General features: G+C 41.3%; 1 protein-coding gene across 1 annotated transcript; it reads right to left on the bottom strand.

The window, feature by feature from the left end:
* Window positions 1-550: 550 nt before the first annotated feature.
* On the bottom strand, window positions 551-14555 carry LOC139288481 (solute carrier family 26 member 6). Its single transcript, XM_070909784.1, has 15 exons — window positions 14447-14555; window positions 14186-14334; window positions 13543-13707; window positions 12524-12676; window positions 11669-11751; window positions 10762-10909; window positions 9613-9726; window positions 9067-9144; window positions 8456-8551; window positions 8183-8289; window positions 6912-6981; window positions 2636-2725; window positions 2027-2188; window positions 1082-1136; window positions 551-687 (listed from the first exon to the last, which is right to left on the bottom strand). The coding sequence occupies exons 1-15, from the start codon at window positions 14553-14555 to the stop codon at window positions 551-553; spliced, it is 1716 nt and encodes a 571-aa protein (XP_070765885.1).
* Window positions 14556-21176: the final 6621 nt, after the last annotated feature.

Here is a 21176-nt window from a genome sequence, read left to right as displayed (position 1 = left end):
ATTCAAAAGCAGCTGACACATTGTAGGTTCAACATTCACTTGCATCTGGGTTGATTTCCTGAGAAGATATAAAACCAAATTATACAAACTTTAAAATGTCTTGAAATGCTATTTTACACTTCATATTCAACGAGATGTCAAAAAGAGTACTCCACTGATTTTACATTGCACATAACAGTATCAGACTCACGATTAACAGTTTAGGAAAAAGGATTAAAATCAATGCAGCAGAACCAGAGATATAAACATTTTTATTCCACCGGTTTTTCTTCCTTGATAAAACCTGGTGCCTACATTGCCCACAATGCAACGCGACTGCTGCTGTCAAGTGACATCAGTTGAGGCAATTTATTAGATTTCGCCCAGCTCTCTCTTATTAACTTAATTTTTACACATGCAATAGTACTCCTCAAGAGCTGTAAACAGATGTTGATTAGTAATATCGGTGGAGTTCCCCTTTAATGTGCATCCAGAAACACTGCGGTAGAACTCTCAGACCACTTCTGCAAAACACATACATAAAAACCTTTTCCTGATTTTAAAATATATTCTAACTGCATACCTCCAGAGGCCTGGGCAGGGTGCTGAGGCAGCGCTGGACAGCATGATGGACCAATGGGAAGAGACAGGAGCTGGGCACGCTGTCTGGTATACAACCCTGAGTCTGGAGCTGGGATAAAACTCTCTCTGTTGGCATACAGAGAGCGTCAGGATCGCACACTTTATGTTTTAAAGTTTCAAATACTTCAAATGCACTCCTGAACTACTAGAAAACACCGTTTGGATACAATCAACCTGTCTGATCGCATGTGTTGGTGGGATAGTTTAGATACAAAAATAAGATTATGTGGGAAAAACAGTTACTGTAGCAACATGAAGTTCAGAAAGGAAAAAAAAGGTTTCAAGGAGAGCTACAGTAAGGGAGGGGTGGTGGGAAACTGACTTGTGGAAACACGAGCAGTGTGTGTGTGTGTGTGTGTGTGTGTGTGTGTGTGTGTGTGTGAGTGTATGAGTGAGTGAGAGAGACATAGATGGAGAGTCACTCTATAGCAGATAAGTGAGTATGAAACATGAAGCTGACCTGGGCACGCTGCCAGAAGCACACTGACACCCTGGACTTTCAAGTCTTCTACAACCTGATGAATGACACACGCACACGCACACACACACACACACACACACACACACACACACACACACACCCAGTGTACACCAAGTGTTGATTGGTTGAATTTTCTTCTTCTTTTATCATTAAGGTCAAAGTGGAGGAACAGATAAAGTCGTATCAGTGCGGCTGGTAACTCATCTATTATTCAAAAGCTGTGAGAGGCGTTTGAAAAATATTTTCATTATCTAACGTGTTATTACTCAACATCTAGTCTGGTCTAGTCGAGTCTTAAATAATAATCTTCTTGTAAATGTCTTTGATCAGCAGAGAGGAGTCGGCGTAAGGACAAAGAATATGTACATCTTTCATATAGAACTTTAAATCTTCAGCATCTGCACATGTGCTATAGCTATAGCCAGCATACAAAGCAATAAACTACCACATCAAACAAATAAACATCTGCTCAAGTGCCAAATTTTGACTTTGACCATTTTTTATCTTTGTCATGCAGACATTTTCATCTTTTGTTCAGAGTAGAAAGGGCTGCCATAGGTTTTAGTAGGTCTTGTCTAGGAGAGCTCATTTGTTGCATTAGAGATCATCTATGTTAAATAAAACCAACTGAGTAGTCAGTGTGAGAAGTGACAGACGTCTTTGTTGGAGAGACAAAGAAAAGAGCACCAACTGCAGGAACTCCCAGGTAAAGATGCCACAGTACCGCCCACACTGTTTGATTGACAGATGATCTTGGGACAGTTTGGTGCAGAATCACCACACTAACGAGCGCCACGCACCAAAATAAAAGTAAAGAAAGAAAATCTAATATTTATTAGATGGTTTTTCGGTTTTTAAATGAGCCAAAATGAAAATGAAGATGAGACTTTAGACATTGTATTGCAATCAGTTCTCTTTCCTCACCTTGCAAAGTGATGTCATGGCCACAGAGTCCATGAAGCTGACCGAGCCGAGATCCAGAACCAAGCAGTGAGTGTATGTTGATGCCTGGGCTGAGGAAGACGAGGAGGAAGAGGTAGCGGTGTGGACTCCAGCTGGGTTCTCCTTCTGACCACGGCTCACTGTCTGGATGCGATGAGGTTACACGTGGGAAATTTACTTCATAACTTTTCAGGTGCCGTGTAATAGGAGAACTTCTTCAAACATCCTTGTGCAATATTTCTATTCCAACCAGACAGACATACACACATGCCAGCTGCATACACACACCTCGTATATTGCCTAACACAGGTGCTGCCACTGAATGTGGACATGCGGACATGACACTTATTGATGCACTTCATGTGGAAGAAATGTACCCTACATATGGAGAAGATGGACTGTGGGACTGCTGCTCATCTAGATTCATTACAATTAAAACCCCATCTCTCAATCTTGAAGACTCAAAATCATCTCTTATTTTGCTGATGCTAATCACTCGCTGTTTTCCTCTCCATCTTCCCAATCATGTACATTTCACCTTGTGTGTGTGTGTGTGTGTGTGTGTGTGTGTGTGTGTGTGTGTGTTGGCACCTGTCTAATCTCTGTGAAGACCAGTTCAGAGTTGGCAAAGTAAATAGGACTGGAACAGCAGAGTATAGTCACCCCAGGAACTTGCCTTGCCTTTTAAAAAAAAAATCAGACAACAGAGACACACACACACACACACACACACACACACACACAGTATATGCATTTAACATTGTACAGTACCTGCAGTATATGACTTGACAAGCTGGAGAGGCCAGAGTTTGCAACAACAGTATTTTCAAGCAGTCTGGTGCACTATGCTGCCTTGAGCTTGCAGATCATCATTGTGCGTCGAGAAACACGGTTACGCTTGTTTCTGTTCATTATAAACAAAAAAAAAACGTAACATAGGCTCTAAAATGTTTCAGCAATGAACCGTCCAATACAGTATAAATCAGAATAAGTCATTCTGAGGGAAATATTGAAGGAAGAATTGTGCCATATTTTCAAAAGTTAATATTTCAAATGATGAAAATTCATCACATATTATGAGATGAAAACATTATTACAGGTCAAACAATGGGATGCTTGTTTTGTAGGGACTCTCCTTTTGCTTGTGATTGTATTTCCCTTGCCTTGGCGTGAACCAAAATGTGTGGAAGCCCTGAGAGGCCGCTGACAAAAAATAAATTTGGTCTGATCTAAATAGTTTTGTCTCCTGTGTTTATGACCGCAATGCATTCACTTAAAAAAAATCTGCTCTGTTTTTTTGAATTAACGACATACTTCAAAATCCTGCCAGAGGGGGAGATCCCGGATCCGGCACAAATGATTCCCTGCGTCAGGCTGATTAGCAGCAGCAGCCAACATTCATATTTCTGGCACGATTATGAGGTATCTCGTTAATTCAGAAACACAGAGCAAAGTTTTTTTTCTCAAGTGATTAGCAGATAGCAATAGGCTTCATGAGGGGGGAAAAGTCGTTTTTTGTTTTTTTTTTACACAAATGTTCCACAGATGAAAAAAAGCAATTGAGGAACATAGAAAGATTAATCTGGCAAAAACTTTTTTTTTCCAACTGTTCTTAAGTCATAAACAGAGGAGAGAAAAACATTTAGATGAAACGTAGAAAATGGATCACCAATTCTTTTTTTCACTTGACTCACAGTGCTTCCATAAAAAAGGTCATAGATGTTGCTCACATTTATTTCGACATATTGATTAAATGTCAGATAAAGAGAGGAGATTTAGAAACAAACAAAAATATATTATTTGTCAAAACCACCACACTTTAGCTTTAGCCAAGACTTTTCTGACAAATGTACCTGCTCTTTCCATCTCAGAAGGATAGGTTCAGAATTGTTCAAGTCTGAAATACTCACATGGACATATACATTGAAACTGTTTCTTCTTGATGCAATCATTCCTCCTGTTCATACTGACCATTAAGAAAACCCTTGGAAAATGATGGCAGGCAAAATCCACAGTGCTCTGTCGGTGCAAAAATGCATTCTATAGTTTATCTGGAGCTAATATGAGTCTTCAGGAGTCTGAGTTTGTAAAATCAAGTGGGTCAAATCAGTAGGAAATGTCCTCTTTGTCTTATCCTGGACAGTGTTACCCTGTCCAGCGGCGGTGGAGGGAAAATAAAACATGTTCTATGAAGGCCGTAACTTGGATATCCTCTTGATTTTACTACCTCAGATTGCTGAAGCTTTATATTATAACACCACAGCTACTGTTCAACCCATTTTTATTTTAACTAAGTAAAAGGTGTGCATGCTGCTTAATTGGTGCAAACCCAAAAGGGATTTACTGCATTTGGCCAAAAAACATTTTATGTTCTTCGAACAGTAAACCAGTTTGAGACACAATAAAGTCTCTGTTTAAGTTAACTGATCTGGCTCTAGAGGGTGGGATCAAATTAAAAAAAAAGAAACAATATGTTATAAGGAGAACTTCTACAAAGAAAGCCACTACCTTCACTAATGCATGATAGATAGTTGACAAAGTACACAAAGGTGTAACAGATTGAGGAGAGAATCGAGACGAGGGAACAGAGAGCGAGAAGTTGACAGGAATTCACTGATGCTCTGAGCCCAGACAGCTTGCCTTCGGTGACAGTTTGGTGTTTTGATGTGTGACAGATGGTGGTTTTCATCCAGGGATTTATTTTTAGTGTGTTATGGCTGCGTGACAGTTTATAAAAGACTGACCTTCGCAGGAGAATTTGGTGCGTTATTCAGTGTCAGTTTACACAATGAGGACACTGTAATTCAATAACTTCGTCAATTCCAAATCATTTCCAAACCTGTTTTAATATAAACTTTAGGATCAACTTTTATCTTCACACGCCTTTTCATCAAGTGAAAAAAAAACTGGCATTTATTCAGATCAGATTCAGACATTGATCTACATCCTGCACATTGGTGCCTATCACATGCTTGCTGTGTTTATTTGCATTTGCATGGCAGATGCTGTGATCCAGTTTAAATTGAGATGTGTTTCATGTGCAGATACAAGACGGGCTATCGACCGCGTTTGACACTGTCATCATCATCAGGTCATGTATGGTCAGTGTTATTCTTCTTTTTCCCTGCATACATTTTCTTTAGTGTCTTAAGAGTTTCCCCCTAATTGTCCTATTATTAGGCCTACTTTCCATTATAATATATTATGAAAGTAATTTATAGTTGTGTAATAGTAGTAACTTAGTACAGTAGTGTAGCTGTATTTGTACTAAGGCCTATTGTGACGCTGAGGCATGATGGAGTAAAATGTTAAATATCCTGGGCAGCTTCTGTCAAATTAAATTCAGAGCTGCATGTGTCTGACTTAAGATGGTTTGGAATAATTTCAGTAAAGTTTCTGTGACTCGGATGCAGAGACACATTATAAAGTAGGGTGGAGGAAGGAAACAGGTGGTAGGTAAAAGACAGAACCATCCATGACAGATGGATTTGGATGGAGTTGGATGTTTTGGATTTGTCCCAAAGCGGCAGTCTTTACAGCTCATTATGATTTCAAAGGTTTAACAAAGTCAGCAGCAACTTTATAGGGAAATAAGCTTCTTTGCCTTCTTGCCAAGAGTTAGATGAGAGGATCAATACCACTCTCACATCTGTATGGTAAATATGAAGTTACAGCCAGCTGTCGATTAGCTTAGCTTAGCATAAAGACTGGAGGCAGAGGGAAACAGCTAGCCTGGCTCTGTCTAAAGTTTAAAAAAATCCACCTACCAGCACCACTAAAGCTCACTTGTTAACATGTTATATAAAATTTGTTTAATCCATACACAAACCAAAATGTAAAAAATATATGTGACATGCTGTAACTATTTCATGGATAGACACAGTGACTTCCTGTAATGATGTAATGTGTATGGATTAAACAAATGCGATGCAGTGTGTTATTTATAAAACCTTGAAATGCTGGTGCATGGCGGACTTTTTAAAACTTTGGACAGAGCCAAGTTGTTTTCCTCAGCTCCCAATCTTTATGCTAAGCTAAGCTAATCGCCTGCTTCCTCAGACATAAGAGTGGTATTGATCAACCTCTGGTAAGAAAGAGAAGAAGAGTATTTCCCAGAATGTCATACTTTTCCTACTAAGTTGTTGCTCGCTTTGTTAAACCCATGAACTCATAATGAGTTGGAAAGACTGCAGCTTTGTGACAAATCCAAAACATCCAACTCTTTACTTGACTCCGCCTGTCATAGATGGTCCTTACACCACATAGTCAAAACGTCTACCCCATTGCCCAAATGTGGATTTCGAGGCTTGAATATCTGTCAAAGATCACAGCCAGCAGTAACCTCCAGGCATCTAAGTACCCCTTTATGTCTGTAGGTGATGTCACAAACACTAGATCCATTTTCTCTATGGGTATGATCTACAATGTACCCTCTTGTCCTGTTGATTGTGGGGGATAGAAGATGTGGTGAGGCTGGTGGAGAAGAAGAATAAATAAACTTTTGGGGAAAACTAGGACAGTCAGAGGAGAATTCTGATAAAACCTATTGAGCTCTGACAACAGCTTTGAAAAGCATTTCAAAAGCTCTGACACCTTGTTCCTCACCCAAACCAGACAAAGGAAATGTTGAGCTAATGAACAGGGAACAGGGACGGTACAAGACAGGCAGACAGAAACATGATAACAACACAGAGGATGCGTTCAAAGCGTTGTTTGGTTGGATTGTGTTTCATGTAATTTCCAAATTACCTTAGGCCTTAACTTTACTCCTTTTACCTTGAGCAACAGCAAACTTTTAATCAAACAGCTTGAGGGTTTTTTCCCCAAAAATGATTGTTGTGAGACCTGTGAGACAGATTGAGTTTACCTCAGTGTAGAGTCCCACGTCTCTGAAACAGTCTGTACCAGGAATACGACCCAAAACAGCAGTGGAGGAGCTGGGAGACGGGGACAAGATGAAAGACACGAGAGAGAGACAACGGGAATATTAATGAGAGTTTTAGAGACAAGTGAGAGGAGGGGAGGAAATACCAAACTTTTAAGATGTGTGAAAAAAATATGATGAAATGAGTCAGTGAATAAATGAGTAAAGACAAATCCACTTTATGTCCCTTTAGCACATACTGTATATATACCACAAGTCTCTCAGTCTTTAATACAGATTAATATCAAAATGATAAAACAATAACAAAAAATGCTCTTACTCCTATGTTACCCCAATAATCTCTTTAAATAAGTAAATATACAGTATGATCATGATTAAACAGTAATGTTTAATCATTAAAGTAATAATAGTTAAGATCCCATATGCAGGATTTTATACACCTTTAAACCACTGTTAAATTAATTGTGATAACTTAATGTTTCCTTTGGAAGCCATAGTCATGCCACTTTGCTCTATTGTGTCTCAAAGTTAAGACACATTGTCCCATGAGCCTCTTTGGTTCCCACAGCAAAGATCATTGCTTCTTTAACAAGAAATTTGGCATCTATTTGATATAATTTACAGTATTATTGTAAAAATGCTTGCCTTCAAGTACAATGCCCTCCACCTGATGTGTGCGATAAAGCAACCCTCCTTTATATTGTACAGTAGTAATGTAAAGGCTATCTTGTAATCTGTGGGCCCTGCAGTTTACCTTTGAATATGTTGGGTCAACAATTACTTGCTACTCAGTCTTTTGGATTAAATAAAAATATCAGGAGTAGTTTTAGCGGATACTTGAAGGTGACATAGGCCAAACAGCAAATGACTGAATGATTTAAAACTTTCTATTTCTATGTTATTATATGTTTTGCACCAACAACAATAGTATCTGTAGAAACCAGATAGTTTGGCTGAGGGTTTATAAATGGCACATGTCAGTTAGTAGGGTTAGAATTAATGATATTATGCAACTGCAGGACAGGCACAGATTTCCAAATAAATAAGCATCATCAGGTCACTGTGGTTGACGAGTGGATAATTGAAGAGTTCATGTGGATTTATGTAAAGTCAGAGCTGACATTCCCCGTGAAATCAAACCCTAAAGACGTAAAATGTAGTGTAAATGCTGGTAGAGGCTGCCAATTGCGGCGATAACACAGATGTTGATGTAAAATGCTCCATGTGGAGTCTGTTAAATGATATTTACTGACTGCTGTGTCCTGTAGATGAGTGTGAGCAGAGAGAAGACGACAGCCGCAGCCAGACCCAAGTCCAGGTTAAAGATCAGCGTGCAAACCAGTGAGGCCACCCACACCAGCTGAAGGGGAGCAGGGAGGAGAGAGGAGAAGCCTGGGATGAGAGGAGGATCAGTGTTTTTAAGCACAGTTCTGTGCTATGAGCTTGAATAAGTATGTGTGTGTGTGTGTGTGCGTGTGTGTGTGTGTGTGTGTGTGTGTGTGTGTGTGTGTGTGTACGTAGCCCACCAGGTCTAATCTGTCAGACTTCCAGAGCACACACACATCTTTGAACTGAGCCAGTATCCCCTGCAGGTTCACCACGATGATCACTGCCAACACTGCCTGGAACACACAGCAAGGCATTACTGAACACTGGCTAAGACACGTGAATCATCAGTGAGTCTCATCCAGCTGGAGCATGACTTGACATTTCTTAAAACATCTTCACTGACATGCTCTAAAATTCATAGCGGCGGTTTATGGATACCCATACTGACTGGAGAACTGTCAGCAAATCTTTTTGGGGCATTTGGTCCTGTTACAAAAGCATTGGCACCACAATCACGTCTCTTCTGTAGATTGTTTTGTTCTCTCTGCTGTACACTGGGGACATCGACCTTTTAGTGGCCCAGTTCTATGATTTCAGTGAGAACCAGGACCATGGTTCTCACTGAAATCATAGTTCCCTAAGTCCTTTTCAAATCAACAACATAAAAAACTAAAAGATGACATGTTCATGTCTTTGGGAGCCCTCAGAGAAGAATAAAATAAAATTGTCATGGGTGAGATTCTGATGATTTGAATAACAACTTTTATGATGAGCATAAAGAGTATTTGTCATCTCATATGCACTTCACCTTTGGCAGCTGCTCAAAGAGGTGACCGATCTTCAACAAGATGGCGAGAATCATCAGAGCTGATACCAAACCAGCCATCTAAGACATGAGATTAAAACACAACAGGAGGACAATAAGTAAAGGAAAAGAGACGATAACAAAGAAAAGACCATTTAAACGAGTTGACTGAATAAAAAGATTAGATATTGGTTGACATTTTTGAAAAAAATTGAACTCCATGTCAACAATTTGGTCCAATCATGTTTTTTATAACATTGCAAAAATCAGACCAATATTATTAGACTTGCCCTTTTATCAAACTGCCCTGGCACGGCTCCAGCTTGTACAAAATGCAGCAGCAAGGCTCTTAACTAGGACTGGCCGTTGATCTCATGTCACTCCTATTTTAGCCGCGCTGCATTGTCTCTGAGCTACTTACACTACTGAGCGGCCACTTAGGTCATCCAACAAAAACCTGTTGGCTATACCCCGTGCCAAAAAACCAAAGACGACTGCTCGACTTCTTTAGGTTGGTTCTGTAAATAAAGTTTTACTTTACAAACCCACCTGTGATTTGACACCAATACTATCCTGGACCATACTGCGAGAGAAGGAGCAGCTGACGGCGAAGCACTGGAACATTCCTCCTATGGCGTTACACAGACCCAGAGCCAGCAGCTCCTGAAGCAGAGACAGACAACAGCATTTGGAAAAGTATGCTCTGAGGCTGCTGGTTGGCCTGTTGGTTGTCATGTTTTTATCTGTCCAGGTAGTTGTTCAAACATATTGTCCCAGGGGTTGAAAGGGTTAATCAGCCATGGTCTTAAAAGGTGCAAGTTATAGTGAGAAGTTTACATATTCAAGATGACAGCGATTTGCTCTGTTTCCAGCATTTAGTCAGTTATCTTTCGGAAAACACTAAACAAAATATTACACGTCAGTACTTCAAGTTCATCATCAAGAGGATCATTTTTAGGATTTTTAGAAACCAAGGACCATTCTTTTCACTAAAATCAATTTGTGGAAGTAAGCGTTGCTCTTTTCCGTTGATGGATATCTAACAAGACCTGCGTGACTGTGTTCATCGGACCAGACCGTGTTCTTATTGTTTGTCCTTCAGAGCTTTCCGTACAGCAGTTTTCATAGTCACATACAAGTCCCATCAGTGGACTTACACCAGTCAAAATAAGTCGTGGTCCTAAACTGCATTTTTTCAGGATTTTAACCGTGCGTTCTCATTCTCAGAATCCTCAGACTTTAAATACTTAATCTGTGATTTCTGTTACCCTCTGTTAGCAATCAATAAGAACTACAATAACACAGACGCAACTCAACTTTTCATTCCTTGAGTTTGTTGCCACAATGAAGTCATACTTTAATAAGACATGAGTAAGGTACCAGAGCAAATGCAATGTAAGTGTTTAGTGAAGAGGAGATATCTGCAAAATACTGTCATGTTAATGCTGCTTTGCCATTGTGGCTGTGGATCACAGCTGCTACAGCTCCTCGTACTGAAAGACCAATTCTTCCTGTGTGAGAGGAGGCTTTTCGACAAGTCTAAACTCAACTTAAACCAGTTTCTCTCACTTTCTCCACACATTTTCTGAATCCATTATCATATGATTACAAATTTTTGTTTGTTTTCTTGCAGTTAGTTCTTAAATCACCTAACATGTTTAATGATTATACATATAGTTAAAGCGGCTGTGAATGTACCTGTCTGGGGTCAAGGCGGTAGCTGTGTTTGTGGGCAAACATTGAGCCCATGGCTGAGAGGAAACTGAAGCCAACCAGAGCCAAGGACAGAGCTGGAATGAACAGCTCTCTGGCCTGAGAGAGAGAGGGAAGGACTGGGGGAGACAAGCTAGAGGAGAGGAGGGGGAGGAAGGAAGGAGATGACAGGTTGATCAACTGAATGACCGAATCAGAATCAGAATCAGAAACTGTTTATTGCCAAGTAACATACATTACAAGGAATTTGCTGTGGTCTGAAGGTGCTATTGTTTTGATAACAAATAAGTAGAATATAAAGGCTAAAATAAGAATAAGAATAAAAAAAAAAAAATAAAAAATAAGATAAGATAAATAACAACAGTGCAGTGACCAGAATAAAGTAAAGTGTCCAGATAAAGTGTCCACTGACTAATTTCTTATTTCAAGAAAATGAAATATAAGTAATATAAAGAATTATGACCACCAGTTTAAGCTGAGTCACCCCATGACTTACTCATCACACACTCTGCACTCTCTTAAAGCTATCGAGGATTACACAGTAAAACTAACTAACTTATTTTCTACGAGGAGAACAGAAGTGTGAAGAATTGAAGCTTAGAGGGAGGTTAGAGTGTCAGATATAAAGCATATTGGCTTTTCTTTGCATAATATATCTTTTCTTTTCAACAATGATTTGTTTAAAGGCCTCGACCTGAAGTTTTCCTTTAAATACTTCAAGTACCATGTCACGGTTACAGTTACAATAAAACACTTGCCTATAGGTTCACCAGCTTCACTCATCTTCAACAAAGTAAAAATCAACAAAATAGTCTAAGAAAATATATTAAAAGAATAGCAAATTGAATGACAAAGACACACACAAAACAGACAATGACACAGTTCTACTGACCCACTGGGTATGCGTCCCACCACCTGGACTCTGTGCTGTCCAGCCAGATCCATCTGCACTGACAGGATGGTGCCCAGGACGATCTGTGGGAGAAAAGCAATGGACGTGACATTTTCTGCACAGAATGCCCCAGTTTGGAAAACAACAATATACAGTATTCTACATCTAAATGTCGGATCAATCAGTCTGTTCATACACGTGCACGTGGAAGTACACAAACACACGCATTAGCATAATCAGATACCGTCCGTCTGCTGATACATCTAGCTTTACAGTGGTGGGTGTGAGCCATTTTACCATAACATACCGCAGATCAAAGATGATGATTTGTTGGTGTTTGACTTTGGTTTTGTATATATAGGATGAAGATTTTATTCCTCCATGTTGTTTATGCCATCAGATTACTATCAAAAACACACTTTCTGACAAAGTAGTCATGAATTGTCGAGATAATAAAAGACAATTGTCTAACTTCTGTTTCAAATAACAAGCTAAAACTTTTTGTCGTGACTTTTGCACAATTATTTTTACATTTGGGGGTTTAGTTACACTAATCTACAGTGAATTACTCTGAAATCTGAAATCTTTACAGTAACTAAAATAAAAAATAAAATAAACACCATCAGAAGAAAGGATGATGGTTAATCGGTGGCCAGGTGCCATTGTACGTGGGGATTTGTGGTTTTGGAGATAAAAACAGACTTTTATATAATTATGAGTCATTCATCAGTTCATCACTGTGGCATCTGTCCATCTGGGTGCATCTTATGGGCATGAGTCTACTGAGTGTGTGTGTGTTTGTGTGTGTGTGTGTGTGTGTGTGTGTGTGTGTGTGAGTGTGTGAGTGTCCCTTACCAGTATAAGTTCCCACGGTATAGCGACAGGCAGCTTGTTCTTAAAGCGCTCATTCAGCGTCTTGCCTCCAAAGAGTGTCACCATGGAAACCACGCTGACTGACAGAGCTCCTGGTACAGCACTGGTCACTCCATGCAGCACATCCTTTAAAGCCTGGAAGAGGACACAGACACACACACACACACACACACACACACACACACACACACAGTTTCAAACAGTATGGCAGCAGGTAACCTTAGTAACTGAAATCTCAACTATCATATCTTTAAAAATCATCTACCAGTGACCTGCGAACATCTTCAGGGAAAGTGTTTTTTCTCAGGAGAAGACCTGCACCCTGACACCTGCCGGTGTGATTTTAAGGTGTGAACTGTTCCAGTGCATATTGGAAGTCATGGTTTAGTGAAGCTAGAAAAAAAAACCCGCCACCTGCAAACAGCCGATAAGCAACCCTGGCACTTTCCAAACGTAGCCTACACCTTGAAATCCTGTCCATGCGGAGGTGACAAGGTGCATCCTTGGAGGAGTTTGATGCCAACCTTGAATTCGCCCTATGTAGCGTCAAGAATAAAAACAAAGCTATCACCCACTCACAGCAGCAGCCCCTGCAGCAATCAGAAAGGATCTTTAATTGCCAAGACAACACTTGCCAAGATTATTCAATTCTTCAGGTTCTCAGAGGTTAAGGTGAGGTGTAGAGACATGGTCAGGGTCTGCCAGCACTGACCCAGGAGATGAGATATGACCTCCAGTCTCCACACAATCACAGATCAGGATCAGCTATTATATCTACTGCTACTGCGGTTTACTCGATTATCCATTTAGCTAAAGTACAGACAGACTGATTAATTAACCATATGAGAAAACACACTGAATTTCATAAACTAGAGGAAGAGAGGTTAGCTAAGAGAGGACTAAGGCTTCAAAGTCTTGCCCAAGGATACTTCGGCAGTGTTGAAGCTTGCCAACATGTGAATGTGTGTGTGTGTGATACCACCACCAGTGTTTCAACTGACCCATGCTGAAGCCAGCAGTCCAGTGTGTCTCTGTGCAGGTATTCCAGTCATCAGTGGCAGCTGCAGGACGACCACATGAAGACCTGCTGCTGTGGTGTAGCCTCTGATTACAGGATCAGACAGCCAGCGACACACACCGTCTCCACGCAGCAGGTACAATAGGAGCTGAGGGAACACACACACACAGCTTTAATTTAGTTGTTTTTTTTTTAAATCTCCTCTGTCTCCCCATATAATTGTTGAATATATGCACAAAATGCTGGCTGTTTGATTCTGAGAGACTTACACCAAACATGAAAATGTATGTTTTATATCCCTGAAAAATGTTGAGCCATCAAACTTCACTTTAGCTGCAGTGTGGGAACCCAGTGAGGGATCTTGTCAACATCAGTGCACTGGTGACGCCTACAGGTTGGATAGGGAAACCTGCATGAAGCAGGTTGGGTTGTGGTGGAATAGCTTTGGGGCAGATATTCCCTTTGACAGCACAACAATAGATTAAATGATTAAAACAAATGTGATACTTTAGTGGATGTCTGCAGGGAAATTATCTTTTCCCCTGCTCGTCTCCATGATGGTGCCAGAGGTCAGAGGTGAGTATCAGCTGCACGGCGGTGTGCATACTGTTCCTGTGTGTGTGTACCTGTATGAGGCCACAGAGGAAGGTGAGTTGTACAGCCACGTTCACTTTGGCTGCTTCCACATCAATCTGACTCCCTTCAACACTGTTGCTAAGCAACTCCACGTTGGCTGTCACAGACCCAATCATGATGGCCAGGAAAGCAAAAGTACCTGTCACATAAACAGACACACAAGCCTTATACAGAACTACTGCAACAGTAAAAGGAAAAAAGGTCAGATTATTGATGGATGTCCTTCCAGAAAAATTATGGTTGACAGTCACCAATGGAGAGGTGCCTGGAAGTGCCGAAGATGAAGTAGATGACCAGAGGATAGAAAGAGGTGTAGAGACCAAACGCTGGAGGAACTCCCACCAACATGGCATTGGCCATACCTGGGAGAGAAGAAGAAAGGTGGAGGTGAAAAGCGTGCCTTGAATGTACAGCAAGTGCATATTACTAAAAGCAAAGGAAAACCCTGCATCATTTCAACTCAACTGTTCAGAGATTTCCTGAAGACACTTTATATTCAGGATGGTGGCTACGCATGAAAATGGGGGGCATCATCAGACCAATTCACAAATGCCTCTGGACGCTACAACCAATCAGAGCAACGAAACATGTGACGTAGCGGTAGGCTGCTAGGCTAGATAGCTAGCTCCAACATCCTATTCATATTGCTTCTAGTTCATCAGCCATCTTGGTTGTTTAAAATGCCTCAACAACGGTTGTGATGGGCCTGACCGAATGGAAATCTGTCTGAACTGGGGGGGGGGGGGCATCTGAGCAAATAAAACATGAGCTCGCAGATTCCGCTGGTTCCCAGGCTCGGTCTCTGCACTCAAGACATTTTCTTCCTACCAGGGATCACAGACACTGCCAAATATCACCCATCTTTGTCGCTGAATACAGGTTCAATTTAGAAAATTCAAGATGTCTTCAAACATCATCAATAGAGAGGTCACCTTTTTTATTTATTGTGGCAGCTTGTAGTTGTTTAAAACCTATCAAGACTCTTTATCATCTGTTGCTGCATCCTCACCCTGTGGCAGCTGCATGATCCCGACACTGACTCCAGACACCAGGTCTCCAATGGCGTTTTCTCTGATGGAGTAGCGAGGCAGCCATGACAGGACAGGAAAAAAGCCCAGCAGGAAGCTCTTCAACCTGGGACCGGAACACCTGGAGGAAAACACACACACACACACACACACACACACACACACACACACACACACACACACAGGGTTTAAAACCATAGAGCTTCAGAAGGGCCTTAAGTGGGCTCAAACTGACAGGCCAAAAACTAAACCTATCCTTTGACTCACCAACAGTGTGCTTTTACCCTCTCCAAAAATGTCCGGGACTTCTTCTCTAACCTCTCCCCGAGGAAATCCAGCTGTGCTTCGTCCAGGGCAACAGCGAGATAAGGCTGCCTGAAGTGGGGAAGGCCATTTTCCTCAGTGCTGTCCATCTGAAACCAATGTCAAAGTTTACTGGCAGCGCAGTCAAGTTCACTTTGTTCTTGTTTCAAAACTGGGTGTGTGTTTGACGTGTCTCTTTACACTTTTCTTTATGTGTGTAAAATGTGTGTATGAACCTACATGGCAAAGAAGACGAGTTGTAGCAACTGTACGGATCACCAAAACAAACCAAAGCAGTGAGAGAGAGAGAGAGAGAGACCGAGGGCTGACCGAATGTGTGTCAGCATGAAGCTTTGAGTACAAAGAGTTCCCATGTGTGACAACGTGCGAGTATGAGGATAACACACACACACACACACATACACACACACAGCTTGACAAACTCTCACATGTGAGTCGGGGAAGGTAGAGAACAGCCTTGACCTCTGCACATTACAGTGAGTTTATAGCCCCTTTTCTCCTCCCCTTTCGCGCTCCCCCCTCCCCCATTCAGTACGTCTGAATGGCTCTATTATCACAGCCCAGCTTTAGAGACTCGTGGTCTGAATGTGTCTGTGTGTGTGTGTGTGTGTGTCTGAATGTGTGTGTGTGTGTGTGTGTGTGTGTGTGTGTGTGTGTGTGTGTGTGTGTGTGTGTGTGTGTGTGTGTGTGTGAAAGAGGGCCAGAGAAAGTGAGAGAGAGCAAATGAGAAAGACAAATATTTTTTATTTTAATGTATTCAACTTTGCATAATGGATAATTATTGAAAGTCATGTGTGAAAATGTGAAATTAATTGAAAGACATGACATGCCAGAATTGAAGAATGAGAGGCGCCTGTGGATATAAAGAAACCAAAGAGAATGAAAAGAGAGGAAAACGTGGAAACTTTTAATCTCACCACAATAAGAAACTGGAATGAAATGTGAAAAGTCTTCAACAACAACAAATTGTTAAAAACAATGAAAGTTTGACTCTGGGATTATGCATGGCTGGATTAATAAAAAAGGAAAAGCCAGTTTAGGTCATTAAAAGTAAAGAAACTTTATCAACAGAAAATTCAAGCAAAAATGTGAGACTGTCAACTTTGGTTTATATAGAGGGGATATTACATTTACTAGACAAATAAGGTTAGTTCAATATGTTCAAAAGTTCAAACCCAAAATGCAGTATTTCAAAACATGATTCACACAGATCTAACAAGATACCCAAGCAGTTTCATATGTTCACAGTAAATATAGAAACGAACACATTCCTGTGAATAGGAAAATACAAGAATGAACTGTCCATGCAGCACTGATTCTTCAGTAATGTATCTGTCTCAAAAGCAGCATGAGGTTTCTGATGCGTTCGGCACGGCAGCGAGGCGACTGGTGCAGCGGCAGCTCAAAGAAAGAGAAGGTGAAGCTCCGAGAGAAACTGAGGTTGGTGACGGGACGCAGCGGTGGGAGACGGGGAGGACGAGGCACTCGACGCTGGGGTAACACCCTCCGCCTCACCTGCAACCCTCCACCCTCTCCACCTGCAGAGACAGAGAGGGCAGAGACATGGACCAAGAATGAACTTATACTGTCAACAGAAAGTTGTTACAGACATTGCCACAAAACTATAAAAGAGGACAGGGCCCGTATTAATCAAAGCCTGATTAGAACTCCTCTCAGGACTGAGCTGTCATGGAGAGTATCTTTTTTGGCTACTTCACATAATAAACCTCTTTTGACATTTTGACGTGTCGCAGGAAGAAAAGCATGGGTGTAAATAATAATCTTAGTAAGTTAAGTGTTATGGTTTATGCCATTTAGCATTTAGGACTAACTAGATATTTTAACATTATCTAATGTCACCTAACGCTGACTTGCTTCGTTGTTCCTGTTGCTTGTAAAGTTAGCTGGCTGGCTTTGTGTCTGTTGCTGCAGAAGGGTGTCATCACGTTTTCCCAAATCTTACTGACAAAATACAACCATGGAGTTGGTCCAATTGCACTTGCAAAGTCGGACAGAGGTCAGAATTTAGGCTTTTCTGCACTAATATTAGGATGAGTTTGCTGGTGTTGCTGAAAAACATCTAGTTTTTCTAGATGTAACTGCAAGAAAAGTAAGATACCCTGAGCTAGCAGGGTCTCTCTTACTGTCAGTACAGGGGTGGACTGTGTTGTTAGCTCCAACCACGAGTAGCGAACTCTGGGGCTGTAATGCTCCGGATAGCCAGAGGCAGAGAGGCAATCAGGGATGCTGTCACTGTCTGCTGGATTATGACCATGCTCTGAACTGTGGATCAGAGATGTTGCTGTCATCGTCTGATCGGTCTATTGGCTGGTCATGCTTCTAGGCCAGACTTTCTGAGTGTGGCCTTCTACTGCTTCTATTGTGTGAATGCCGACACAGTTGGTAGACATGGCGGTTACGCAATAGGGGTTGAAAAAATGATTTGGTAATATCAGTAATTAGCTGCATCCAAGTCTCAATAAAATACAATAAAAAACAAGATCCCTTGGAAGGATCCCTGGCTCCAGACATACCTGCACTGTCCTGAGGGGCTGCAACAGGTGAAGATGGAGCCTCGGAGTTGAAACTAGAACTTGAAACTTCTTCATCTTCGTTCTGTCTTCCACGATAAGGGGTGGACGGCGTGGGCTGAGGAGCAGGAGGGGGTGGAGGTGGAGGTGGAGGCGGGGGGATCGAGGTAAAGGAGGAGTTGGAGAGCACCAGGCCTTCCCAAGGCGCCATGGTGGAGTCTGAGAGGAGGATGGAAGAAGGTCCTGGATGAGGGTGAGAGGAGGAGGAGGGTGTTGTTTCCTGCTGGCTGCGTTTTCGGTGATTAGCCTGATGGGGGCGCGGGAGAGCCGGGGAGGAGAGAGGTGGTTTGGCTGTGGTAAGAAAGGGGAGATAGGAGGAAAAAATAAAAAGATACAAGGTAGTGTAGTTGGTAGATTAACTGTTAACTGTTCTGGCTTAAAACACATCTGTCCTGATGAAGTGTCTTTGAGCAAGACACACTGAATCCTTACTTTTTTATTTTTGACATTTCTGATGGCAATTTTAAAGCAGCACAAAGCAACTTTGTGCCTCAAGTAGGAGGAATAGAAAATGTGTTGACTTATCAGTCAATACTGATCAGTGCTGTACAGAGCCTCAGAGTGGCCATAGAGAGAAAAAGAGCATTAGTTTCCACGTTTTGATTAATTTGTGAATTGTATTTTGTGCTCAAGAATTAATCAAAATGTGGGAACAAACTGTATCTCATGCGCCCGCAACATCATTTCGAACGCTTGATGTAGCTAAAGTTGTCCTCGATATTTTTTTTTTCTCCTTAGTGCTGTGCCCCAAATCCATGATATATACTATAAATTATACACTATCTAGTTCACAGTGCACTATGGCAGTAAGTATATGAGTAAGTCAGTACACTTCTAGTTTCAACTGCAGTTTTGGAGCGCTATTGCCAATTTCAAACCCCAGAGTTTGTTGTTATATGTTGAATTTCCAGCATTATACAGGCACTGTTAAGAAAAAGGCATAAGTGAATAATCTGGATATCATCATGAAAACTGATTTCATGCAAAGTATGAAAATCATCAGTAAATGACGTGCTGCTCAACAGGTATAATCAATACTTCCTATTTTTGTTTGTTTAAGAAATCTGACCTATAAAGCCCCTATTTGTAGGATATGAAAGTGTTGTACTTGAGTGACTCACAAACAATACATTGCACTTTTCAATATGGCCCGATCAATGAAACATTAGGTTTTGACGTTTTAGAATTATTAAACAAATGACAGCCATTAACTGATGATCAAGTATCTCCAAGACATGCTCGCGCATACTCCATGCTCCTGCAGCATAATATCTAGCCTCTGTAAACAGAGAGGTGAGTGGGTCATGAGTGGATCACCTGTTGTTTTACTCCCTGATGAACCAATGAGAGGCAGTCGTTCACGTGACATCACCAATCCAGGAGCCTGTCAGCAGAAATAAGCTATTTAATAAGCTATAGGCTATTTCACAATTGACATGATCACACAAACATGTTTGCAGTTTACTGTGTGCCTCTTTCATCATACACACAGTGAAGTGCAGGGACAGCTCAACAACTGACAGGTTTTCACTTATCCAGTTAAAAATCTCAACATTTACTAGATAGATTTGCACAAACATGGTAAACATGACCTGCTCGCAATGTCACTGAGCATGTTAGCATGCTGATGGTTAAATATATGCACCACTGTCTATAAGCCTATACAGCCTCACAGAGCCACTAAAATCCATGACCTAACTGTCAACCATATATTGTTGAACTCAAGTAAGTTTTTGATACCCTGAAAATAAAGACATAGGACTGAAAACAGAACCACTTGGCAGATGTTGGAACCAAAAGAAAAGAAAAGCAAAACTTATGGATGTGTGCAAAACTGTAAGGAAACAGCTTTTCATGTGAGAAAGAATCTCTTTAAGAATGATTTAGAACAAAAGGGGGATACAACAGTATGTAGATACACACATTCGAAGGGAAGTTAAACTCAGGGTGTAGTTATTAAAAAACCTTGTGCCAGATTCAGACTGTGCCATGCTATTTTGTGCTGTGGTTAAAGTAAATAGCAAATAATCTAGCACGTGTAAGCTCATGATGCACTTCAGAGTCTCAGCAAAAAACAAAGTTTGCTAAAAACTATTCCTTCCGTTCAGTCAAATGCAACATTTAGCTCTTCTGTGAGTGACAGTTTGAAAAGGGAAATGAGGAAAGGTCAGTGCTCTGTCTTTGCACTTAATGTGCTGATAAAGAGAGAAAGATAAGAAAATCCTCTAAAATGAAGGGCACCTTCTTGACACCAAGTTCGTAAACAGCTAGCATCTTGGTATTGCAGATTAGGGTTAAGGTAAAAGAAAGACAGGAAATAAACAGCAAATGGCACATCGTCAGGAGTAGTGATGGAAAGCTGTGAGAGAGTGCGCATGTACCTCTTTGATGGGTGTAAATTGTCACTCTGTACTTTGACAGCAAAACAGAAGTCACTTCCTCTCTCTCCACATGTTGTTTGAAGACTGAAGATGATTACTCTCTTTTTCTAAAATCTTCCCATAAAACATACAACTAATCCCAGACACACATCCTGGTCTTGGAAAGGCATCTTCCTCTCTGTGTCTCACGTCACAGTGTGTCACATGTCTTTCTTGTCTTTCCTTCTTTCTCTTCCGCGACCCAAAAAACACCAGCAGTGACGCTCAGAGCAGCAGGTGCCTCCTCCTTTTCTGCACCCCCACCCCCTTCTCCCTTGTTGCCAGCCTCACCTTTGCCTTGTCAGCAGTGGTGCTTTCACTCTCCCTCCCCTCTCTTCTCTCACTCTTTCTTCCTCTTGTAAGTGATAGTGGTGGCTGCACAGGTACTTTGGCTCTTGCTTTCCCTCCCCCCTCCTTTTCTTTCTCTCCCTGGGTACAAAGGTAAGAAGGATGTACCTCTCTTTTTGTGAGTGGCAGGGGTGATGAACATGAGAGCTTTCATTCCCTCTCTCTCCAGGTCCCTCCTTTTTTCCATATTTTCTCCTCCCTTCACTCTTCATCTGTTCATTTTCAGGGTAACATTAGCTTTCCATCTTCCTCTCTCTTCCTCCCTCTTTC

The sequence above is a fragment of the Enoplosus armatus genome, chromosome 8, assembly GCF_043641665.1.
Source record: "Enoplosus armatus isolate fEnoArm2 chromosome 8, fEnoArm2.hap1, whole genome shotgun sequence".
NCBI classification, from domain to species: domain Eukaryota; kingdom Metazoa; phylum Chordata; class Actinopteri; order Centrarchiformes; family Enoplosidae; genus Enoplosus; species Enoplosus armatus.
The sequence above is the reverse complement of the archived record's forward strand: the minus strand, read 5'-3'. Positions and strand labels throughout refer to the sequence as shown.

Excerpts from the sequence above, each read along its gene's own strand:
- LOC139288481 (XM_070909784.1), bottom strand. The coding sequence starts at position 14,555 with ATGGCCAATGCCATGTTGGTGGGAGTTCCTCCAGCGTTTGGTCTCTAC. Across the intron at positions 11,752-12,523 it reads TACCGTGGGAACTTATACTG|ATCGTCCTGGGCACCATCCT; the intron begins GTAAGGGACACT and ends TTTCTCCCACAG. Across the intron at positions 9,145-9,612 it reads GTATTGGTGTCAAATCACAG|ATGGCTGGTTTGGTATCAGC; the intron begins GTGGGTTTGTAA and ends CTCATGTCTTAG.